This window comes from Thalassophryne amazonica, chromosome 19 (genome assembly GCF_902500255.1).
Source record: "Thalassophryne amazonica chromosome 19, fThaAma1.1, whole genome shotgun sequence".
In the NCBI taxonomy this organism is placed as follows: Eukaryota; Metazoa; Chordata; class Actinopteri; order Batrachoidiformes; family Batrachoididae; genus Thalassophryne; species Thalassophryne amazonica.
Window position 1 is genome coordinate 18490514 of NC_047121.1, and position 11447 is coordinate 18501960.

At 40.6% G+C, this 11447-nt stretch overlaps 1 protein-coding gene across 1 annotated transcript; it reads left to right on the forward strand.

Moving 5' to 3' along the window:
* Nucleotides 1–345, forward strand: LOC117501079 (histone H3.2-like). The gene has a single exon (XM_034159887.1). The coding sequence runs from the start codon at nt 1–3 to the stop codon at nt 343–345; it is 345 nt and encodes a 114-aa protein (XP_034015778.1).
* The last annotated feature ends 11102 nt before the right edge of the window (nt 346–11447 follow it).

Below are 11447 nucleotides of genomic sequence, written 5' to 3' on the forward strand. Positions count from 1 at the left end.
ATGGCCAGAACCAAGCAGACCGCCCAGAAATCCACCGGAGGAAAAGCTCAGAGGAAGCAGCTGGCTAACAAAGCCACCTGGAAGAGCGCTCCGGCTACCGGCGATGTGAAGAAGCCTCACCATTACAGACCTGGCACCATGACGTTAAGAGCGATCCGCCGCTATCAGAAATCCACCAACTTGCTGATCCGCAAGCTGTCTTTCCAGTGCCTGGTGAGAGAAATCGCTCAGGACTTCAAGACCGACCTCCGCTTCCAGAGCTTTGTTGTGATGGCTCTGCAGGAGGCCAGCGAGGCTTACCCGGTTGGCAGCTTGCAGATCAGTAGCTCGGTGGATTTCTGGTAGCGGCGGATACCATAGTATCATACTGAATTGCAGCTTCTTATTTTCTATTTCAATTTTTGGTATAATTTCTTTGCATCATGTTGAATCGCATCATATTGCACCAAATCGCATTGTGAGGAATTGAATCGCCATCAAATACATATCAAATTGCATCGAATCTGGAACAGGGGTGAATCGTATCACATCGTATCCAGTGGCAGTACCCGGTGCAGCATTTATGGCAGGGTGGCACTGTGGGCAACGAAGACTGAAATAAAATCGTGTCCACGACTAAATGGTTTTCTTGTCACTGTGTGTAGAATTGGCAAATTGTCGCCCCCTGCAGGCAGCTGCAGCGCCCCTGCTTGCTGTCTGAGAGTGTACAGAAGCAGTGAGAAGGTGAAAGAAAAGGGAGGGGCGCACGGGGTCAGTTCACCTCTATGTAATGGGAGGGACAAGGCGGGGGGGGGGGGGGGAGTTCATCAACTAAAGTCAGTTACACCCTGACTTTCTTCCAAATAGCGCACATCTCATTCATAATATTAAAAATACAGGTCTATAATTCTTGCACATTTTTCTGAATTGTGTGAAATGTCCTGCAACACACGGAGAGGATTCGGCTGCATCCCGAGCTGGGTGTAGCCAAATCCTCTCCATGTGCGGCAGGAAACCGGTAACAGGCGCTCGGCACACGGATCATCCAGCATTTGAAAGCAGACAGACAAGGTGTAAGAACGGGTTTGAATGTCACCGGAGAGAACAAACTGCCCACTCGTGGAAAAAAAAAGTTTGCAAAAAGGAGAGCCTGCCTATTTGTAAAGACGGCTTAGAACTTGTGCTGTGTTCACATTACGAGCTGAAGTGACTGAATCTGACCCTTTTTTTTTGTGCCTACAAGAGTGTGTGTTTTTACAAAAAAATTTCCAGCAGCTGGCAACTCTTTTTGCTGTCATGCACACTGACAAAATAACAACAACAACAATATAATAATACTACTAATAATAATGTTTAAAATGAGACATCTTCATAATTAACTGGTTTATTTGACGGCAAAATAGAATCCCATTTGATTTCATTGGCATGGGAATGCTAGTAACATTTCAGTTTAGATTTTCTTTTGATCTATAGATGAAGACCAAAAATTAGGGAGGAAAAAAAAGGCAAATACTACATTATCAAATTTCTGTCAAACCTAAAACTTTTGCAGATTAGTTGATGGTAAGTATTTCCACATTTAGCCTAATATGTACAAACATCAAGCTAAATATGTAGCTAAATGTTGAGACAAATATGCACCTTAATAAAAGCACTAATTGTTCATCCCTGAAAGACATTAATAAAGCATCTAATGACAGACATTTAACATGTAAGGGCATGTTTATTCAAATTTGCATTTCATGGATGTTTTGTATAAGAGCTATATTATAGCCTGCGGTCTTTGATGTCAATTTCAATAGCAATTTCAGGGGCACTTCTACAAAATTAATAATAAAATAATTTTAAAAAATGGCAGTTTGTGCAAACTTTTGTGGGGGTTTTTTTTTTGGGGGGGGGGGGGGGGGGGGTTTGCCCGGAAGGGGTCTTGCCCGGGGAGTAATTCAGTACAGAACCATCACTGATCATATCGTCAGTATCGTCATGTATCATCATGTATCACTATATGTATAGCTGGTAGTGTATCGAGATGCGTCTTGAATTGTTGTGATGCCTGGCAGGATGGCATCCTTTACCAACTGACAAAGTGTGAACCGGATCCAGTTTGCTGCATTTTGCAAATAGCAATTATTGTGGATTTGCAAAACCTTTGTGGGTGACAGTTAATCTATGTTTACCCTGCTAGTTACAGGGAATTTATTCTATTTTTTAGCTGAAAGTTGCTCTTTGTGTTTGAATATAAAATTAAACAAAATCAAACCAGCATTGTTAGATGTTTGAACCCCAACATATCTTTACATTAATTAAATAGATGAAGAAGAACAGTATAGGAAATGGATTTCTTGTGTCTGCCTGTTTTTCTCATCTTCTTGTCTTGTTTACATGCACGCAGACACATTGCTCCCACGCACACTTTGATAGGTTGTTGAGGCTACAGTGCTCAAAGTCAGATGCAGGTCTTAATCCAGATAGAAAGCTGGCTGGCTGGATCTCCATCTTATTTCCTTCATGTTTTGTTTGTTCTTTGGACGTGACCTTTCGGATGGCAACCTTGTGAAGAAGTGGCGAGATCACGTGGGACAATCGAGGACTGCAGGAGGGAACGAGGCCGCGAGGGCAGCAAAACGCAGTGTCAGTTATTATCTCTCAAATGCCACAAGCTGTTTTTCACTCGTGTTCCTCTCTTCTGAAGGACAGCTTTGTATCTTACGACCACACACAGATTCATCACAAAGATGGAGTTTTGAATATTTAGTGCTGAACGTTTTCACAGATGTGTGTATGATTCACTGTGCCAGGTGATATTAGTGTGCTTCACTAGTCTGAAGCCAAAAATGGTTTTCATTAAATTGAATCATTCTTCATTTTTTTCACACCAATTTTCTGAGGAGAGGGTGTTGCAAATCATCTGGCAGGTACCCAGTGTTTTTGCACAGCAACTGCACTCTGTTTTCATCTACTTCTCTAATGTATATTGAATCCAAAATAGTATTAATTAATTTGTTGTTGTCCATAGAATGTGTTTTACAAGATACAATTGAATTTGATAAATTTTTACCCACGTTAACATAATAATTACTGAAATAATAAAATAAGAAATAATAAAATGGCTAATTTCTCCAAAATATTTGTCTGATCAACTTTCTGTTTTTGCAGCATTCATCCTTGACCCAAAATACATAAACATACCAAACGGCAAATGTCAGCTCTTCCCAGGTTTTGCTTGATCAAAGCCATATGTACACACGCACGCACTCATGCACGCACACACACACACACACACGTGCATAGCTGCTCTTTTTCTTTGCTCTGTTCCTCTCTGGGTGCTTCCCTTTTTCCTTTTATTGCTTTCATTCATGCTCACAGACAGACCACAGTGTCACCTTTAAATCTGATTTAAAAGTACCTCTTAGCACAGCCATTAGAGCTGTAAGTGTTGTGAGGGAGTTGTGTTGTGACTATTTCAAAGTGTGTGCTGTGCCAGGGCTTTCATCTCTTACTTCTGCCGGCTTCAAACGGCGCTCTCAAAATGTCCTTAAGAGATTTGAGGTTTTACATTCACCCTCACAGAAGTCAGTTGGAATTTGTCATTAAGGTACGTTCCTCAGTTGTTGAAGAGAAAAACAGGGATGATACACGTATCTGCCAATATATGTATCACAATACTTGCGTGCCAATTCAGTAAGTATTGTGATTCTTAAGAAATGCAATTCTCTCAGAACGGCAATTTGAAATCACAATATATAGCTTTTTTTTGCAACACTAGACCCAGGGAAAAAGTTCAATAATATCATTTTAGAGATTGTATTACAAATCATATTTACAAAAACAATGTACTTACATTGAACTTACTAAATAAAATCATGCACACATGCTTTTAATATAAAGATGATTTACCCCCCACTGCTGGAACAGCATGTGAGTCCAGAATGTAGTTAGCAACATCCATTGTTCAGTGTTGTTAGCTAATAGCTGTAGTTTTTTCAAAAATATTAGTCCTATCAACATTCCGTTTTGGCAACGTTCATCCTTGACCCAAAATACATAAGCATACCAAACGGCAAATGGCAGCTCTCCTCAGTTTGTCCCTGATAAAAGTTATACACACACGTGTACGCAGAACTTTTTGTCTTTTCTGCATTCTGTTGCAAACAGGTGCTTTAATTTTTATACACCCAGAAACAGAGACCATGGTGGAAGACATCAAAGGCACTACACTTGCTACTCGTGGTAACGGCAACATGACACTTAACTAAACTGACTAAACCAATTGAACAACAAAAACACAATAAATCATTAACACTAACAACACTGTTAAACTAACATGAACCACAATGACAACATTTAAAACCCCCAAATCCCATGGTGCATTGCAACACAATGTCCATTGTTCGCTGTTGTGAGCTTATTTTTTCTAAAAATATTTGTCCTATCAACTTTCTGTTTTCGCAGCATTCATCCTTAACCCAAAATGCATGAGCATACCAAACAGCAAATGTCAGCTGTCTCCCAGTTTCTCCATAAACCATACGCATATACACATGCACGCATACATGCACACAGAAGCCACTTGGCTATTATAATATAGATGATATCTATTCTGGACTTTAATAATCTATACACATACAAACAGACAGACAGATAGATAGATCCTAATCACTGTTTTTAGAAACACTTTTCACATAGAGAGTGAAATGATGTGTTGTAATACAGGATGAAGGTTTTGGCTTTAATGTAGCTGTTGGTGATGATGAATAAGCAGAAAAACAAAATCCAGAATTGATTGAACACCGGACACATTTAATGAAACACTTGATTGTACCTAGGTTAAATGAAAAAGCAGGGAGACACATTATATTTGACTGAATGAAGAGCACTTATTGTTTGGACTGAAGCCAACAAGAAACCTTGTCTCCTTTGAGGCCTCTTAGTCTTCAACACCCACACAAAAACTCCTCCACATTAGATGTATGAAGACTGCCAATTAAGCAGAGTGACTGAGAAATGCGTTGGGATACTATGAAAACTTACTGGATGAGAGCGACGGATGACAGCAGGAGTTGCTGTGCAATAGCAGTCAATGAACCTCACTCCCCAACAGCTACAAGGATTCTCTGGGTTTTAGCCTTCTGGTTAGAGAGTCTGTCTCCCATGTCAGAGATCCTGAGTTCATATCCCGAGAGTTAAAGACACAACCCAGAGCCAGATGCTACAGTAGCAGCAGCAGTAGTAGTCATAGTAATAGTAGTAGTACTAGGTAATAGTACCAGTGGGTGTGAAGACTATGGTCATCTGATATTTGACTTGAATGACTTTGGCATTCTCACAAGTGAATGATCTGGGGCTGATCTTACAAGGGCATTTCTGAAATCCAAGTACGTGTGTGCCACATTTTATCCATATCATTATGAAAATTAAGTTCTTTGACCTTTACCAAAGGGAAAGGACAATTTCATGGCTAACCTTCATCGACATACCAAGTTTGGTAGAAACCAGCAAACATGGGAGGAGTAGGCCAAGAAACAGACAGGCAAGCATGGCCTTGACCCCAATGTTTGACCTTTGGTAATTTTGGCCTTGTCTGAGCAATTCCAGAACCAACCTGCATACATTTTATGCAATTCAAAGTGACAAATTTCAATTTTGACCAATAAGCCCAATGACCTTTTTTGTTTTGTTTTGTTTTGTTTTTTAACAAGTGATTGAATATGATGATACATTCAGATCCCACCTACATATATGTGTGTCACGTTTGGCGTTTGGTGCACAACTTCATTGGAATTGGGGTTGTACATTGGAGTGAACAATCAAAATTTTAACCTTTAAGCCAAATGACCTTGACCTTTGTCAAAAACATCCCCTGTAAGTGGAGGCTGTCATCCAAATATCAAATTTGGTGGAAATCAGTTGAAGGGCTTGAGAGAAGTAGGGGAACAAACAGATGGATAAAGCAGAATTTTGATATTTGATCCCAGCGACCTTGACCTTTGCTGAAAGGGCAAATTTTGAGTTAATAGACATGCACCCACCAAGTTTGATGGAAACTGACTGGGATAGAACAGCACCCTTGCTGTGAGTGTAACAGTGTTCACAGAGGATGTTGAAATCCTGAAGTGATCAGCTTTAGTAGCTAGAAGAAAGTCAGAATGCAGCACGCCCAGTGGATATACAGAGTTGTTGGAGTCAAAAACTACCAACAGGTGCAGTATGGGGCTGATATACTGCAGTATTTCCACTGAGTGACCCACTGCATTAGGTCACTTGTGGCCTGCTGGGTCAAACAAAGTCTGTGCTCATCCTGATGTCATAGAGTTGATGAGACCACATATGCATTATTTAAAGTGTATCCAACTCCCGGTGTCCACCTAGATCTGGACCATGTAGGTCCTGGACAGTCTGAGGCGCAACCTGTTGGCATCGGCTGGACCGAAACATAACATGTCAGAGGTGTTCTATTGGATTTAAGTCAGATGAATGTGGGGGCCAGTCAGTGGTATCAATTCCTTCATCCTCAAGGAACTGCCTGCATACTCATGAGGCTGGGCATTGTCATGCACCAGGAGGAACGTAGGATCCACTGCAACAGTGTAGGGTCTGTCAGTGGGCCCAAGGATTTCATCCTGATACCTAATAGCAGTCAATGTCTAGGCTGTGTAGTCTGTCCGTCCTTCCAGGGACATGCCTGCCCAGACCAACACTGACCCACTGCCAAACTGGTCATGTTGAATGATGTTGCAGGCAGCATAATGTTCTCCATGGCGTCTCCAAACCCTTTCACATCTGTCACATGTGCTCAGGTTGAGAAAGAATTCTACCATCTCTCCACCAAATGTAATATAATGCATCAGGTATTTCAGACTTGCTCTTCCTGAAGTCACCAGTTAATTCATTCTTTCTAAAGACACTAGGACAATAGTACCAGTGGCCATGAAGTCTGTTGTAATCTGGCATTTGACCCCAATGACCTTGAGCCCAAATTTGATCTCACCCTGACACTTTCAGAATGTGTGTGCCATGTTTGGTGGTTATTGGAGTGGGTTACAAAACAAATCCCAAATCCTTTATGGGAACTTTTACCCATTATCCACATATCAATCAAGTATGGTGGTAATCAGCCAAAGACCCCAGAGGAGCAGGGAAACAAACAAATGCTGCACAAATTACAGCATGGTTATTGATTTGGCAACATTACTAGCATTTCTGCTTTCTCTCTTTTTTGTTTTTAGACCCTAAAGCTGTGTTGACATTATCTCATTAAAATATATTTTGCATGAATGAAGTTGTTTGAACTTAAGTTTGAAAGTTAAATCAACTCTAACTTACAAACTTAAGTTCAAACAACTTATTTCATTCAGGTTTTTACAAATTGTAAGACTTTTTAAGTTGGTTCAAACATTCTCTTTTTTCAGTTTGATTAGTAATCATTTATTAATGGTGTTCATGTTGGTTTAATGCAGTAATAAGCATGAATTAACAATTAAGAGTTAAGCATATTTAGTAAATATTTATTAATGTGTTCATACTAGTTAATGCAGCAATAGACATTGACAAAGAGTTAATTAAGAGTTAAGTGTGATTAATAACCATTTATTAATGGTGTTCATGCTAGTTAATGCAGTAATAAGCATGAACTAACAATTCAGAGTTAAGTATATTTAGTAAATATTTACACTCAACAAAAATATAAATGCAACACTTTTGGTTTTGCTCCCATTTTGTATGAGATGAACTCAAAGATCTAAAACTTTTTCCACATACACAATATCACCATTTCCCTCAAATATTGTTCACAAACCAGTCTAAATCTGTGATAGTGAGCACTTCTCCTTTGCTGAGATAATCCATCCCACCTCACAGGTGTGCCATATCAAGATGCTGATTAGACACCATGATTAGTGCACAGATGTGCCTTAGACTGCCCACAATAAAAGGCCACTCTGAAAGGTGCAGTTTTGTTTTATTGGGGGGGATACCAGTCAGTATCTGGTGTGACCACCATTTGCCTCATGCAGTGCAACACATCTCCTTCGCATAGAGTTGATCAGGTTGTCAATTGTGGCCTGTGGAATGTTGGTCCACTCCTCTTCAATGGCTGTGCGAAGTTGCTGGATATTGGCAGGAACTGGTACACGCTGTCGTATACGCCGGTCCAGAGCATCCCAAACATGCTCAATGGGTGACATGTCCGGTGAGTATGCCGGCCATGCAAGAACTGGGACATTTTCAGCTTCCAAGAATTGTGTACAGATCCTTGCAACATGGGGCCGTGCATTATCCTGCTGCAACATGAGGTGATGTTCTTGGATGTATGGCACAACAATGGGCCTCAGGACCTTGTCACGGTATCTCTGTGCATTCAAAATGCCATCAATAAAATGCACCTGTGTTCTTCGTCCATAACAGATGCCTGCCCATACCATAACCCCACCGCCACCATGGGCCACTCGATCCACAACATTGACATCAGAAAACCGCTCACCCACATGACGCCACACACGCTGTCTGCCATCTGCCCTGAACAGTGTGAACCGGGATTCATCCGTGAAGAGAACACCTCTCCAACGTGCCAAATGCCATCGAATGCGAGCATTTGCCCACTCAAGTCGGTTACGACGACGAACTGGAGTCAGGTCGAGACCCCGATGAGGACGACGAGCATGCAGATGAGCTTCCCTGAGATGGTTTCTGACAGTTTGTGCAGAAATTCTTTGGTTATGCAAACCGATTGTTTCAGCAGCTGTCCGAGTGGCTGGTCTCAGACGATCTTGGAGGTGAACATGCTGGATGTGGAGGTCCTGGGCTGGTGTGGTTACACGTGGTCCGCGGTTGTGAGGCTGGTTGGATGTACTGCCAAATTCTCTGAAACGCCTTTGGAGACGGCTTATGGTAGAGAAATGAACATTCAATACACGAGCAACAGCTCTGGTTGACATTCCTGCTGTCAGCATGCCAGTTGAACGCTCCCTCAAATCTTGCGACATCTGTGGCATTGTGCTGTGTGATAAAACTGCACCTTTCAGAGTGGCCTTTTATTGTGGGCAGTCTAAGGCACACCTGTGCACTAATCATGGTGTCTAATCAGCATCTTGATATGGCACACCTGTGAGGTGGGATGGATTATCTCAGCAAAGGAGAAGTGCTCACTATCACAGATTTAGACTGGTTTGTGAACAATATTTGAGGGAAATGGTGATATTGTGTATGTGGAAAAAGTTTTAGATCTTTGAGTTCATCTCATACAAAATGGGAGCAAAACCAAAAGTGTTGCGTTTATATTTTTGTTGAGTGTATTAATGTGGTCATGCTAGTTACTGCAGCAATTAGCATTAGTAAGCATACAGTAAAAATAATGCATACATTAGTAGCAGGTGTGGTAGCCAAGTGGTTTGTGTGCTTGGTTTCAGTGCAGAAGGTTCCCAGTTCAAACCCCACACCTGCTGTTTTCTTCATGGAGTGGAGTTGCATCAGAAAGGGTACTTACTCTTTCAATGTATAAATTAAAAAGGTTAGTTAATATGAACAGTCTTAGTAACTGATTACTAAACACTTATGTCTTAATTTGCTATTAATGTTTATTACTGCATTAAATATTGTACCCTTATTGTAAAGTATACCACAAATACAAATGTAGGGTTTTAAAGCAATTTTAAAACTTTTATTGGTTTACTTGTGATGTAAATAATTAAGGAAAAATGCACATCGAGCCATTAAAAAAACAAAAAACAGCTAACTGAGTTAGCTCTGGGATCAAGTGCTGTAATTCTGACAGTCATTAATCTGGACATAAATGTTCTGAAAGTAAGAGAAAGTCTGCACTTCATACTTGTTTTAAACATTTGCTTTCAGTTCCAAAATACTGTTGTCAACAGCTAATATCAAATGCTGAAGAAAAATAAAGGTATAAAATCAAAGTAGTGACCAAATGCACATTGCAGATATGCACATTATTCATAACTACACAATCTTTGTCATTCTGCCCTGGTACACAGTTGTTTAATGAAGAATGGTCCTTCATTTGTACTGGAATAATGTTCCACTCAAACATGCAACACAACACAGTGTTACTCTAGTAACCTTTCCTATGAATAGTAAATGTCACCGTAATCAATTTTAGATGTGGTGGCTCTGCAGGTGGAGCCTTGAGCGGGTTGGGAGCAGGAGAAAAAGCTGCTGTTCGGTGCTCGGTGCTGAGTGATTGCACCTCCACATACCAGATGGTTTCAAACAGACCTCATGTGGTAAACAGCCCCGTGCTGATGCTAAAAATGCCCACATATCTGCTGTGCACTGCTGGCAGGAAGAAAGGGTTCAGTTTGGACTGCAAGCATCAGAGTCCAGTGTGCGTGTCTGGATTTGAACTGTGTAGTGATGTAGGATAAAAACTGCAATATGGCTTAAATTGTGTATCACATTGTATTATTTTGCAAATGACATAGTTTTTACATCCACCAAGGATGTAATGACACCATCGGCATTTATTTTTTTATTTTTCTGTGTTTTGGCAGGATTACGTCAAAACTACTGCATGGATTTTAATGAAATTTTCACCACAGATAGATATTAGGCCATGGAAGAATCCATCAAATTTTAGAGGTGATTCAGATTCGGATTCAAATTCCGGATCCAGATTCTGTATCAAGTTTCACTTTATATAGGCTTTGAAGGATTATGTCAGAACTACTTCACAGTTTCTCATGAAATTTGCACCACAGATAGATATTAGAGCATGAAAAACTACTGAATTTTGGAGGTGATCCAGACCCCGGTTGGTGGATGTCAGAAATCTCCGATTGCTCTTGTTCCATTTATGTTTTTGCATGTGGACAATAAAAACACTGTACGTATATTAAAAAGTTATCCTCAAAAAAAATTTGTAATGAGTAAAAGAAAGAATTCTTTTAAAGTAATGGACAGAAACCTGTGATAGACTGGAATCCTGTCCAGGGTGTACTCTGCCTCACACCCTATGACTGCTGACATAGGCCCCCCCCACCACCTTTTACCCTTACTTGTAAGCGAGCATAGAAAATGGATGGATGGATGGATGGATGGATAGATGGACTGAAATTTGTACATAGCGTACTTATTGATCAGCCAGGAGGCTTTGATCACAAGGCCGAAAAAGGTGGACATTCTTCTTATACTTATTATTTTTATTCTAACCATAGCCCCAATGCATGTTTCTGAACAATAAATGTGAAACACATGTTGCACATGCATGTGGAAATTCATAGGATTATGCACAAAATATCATGCTTAACTTTGTGTATGATATCATATGAAAAAAGCTTTATGAGAATATGTTGGACCAATGGTGAGAGGGACCTGGGATTTCCGGTGCTGTATACTGTTGCTGCATTGTGGAGCTTCATGGATCCTTCTGTCCATCCATTTGATCCTCTGACATCCATCCACAACTGGGATATGTGAGAACTGCAGTGGAACTGAGAAATCTGGAGTGTGTTGAG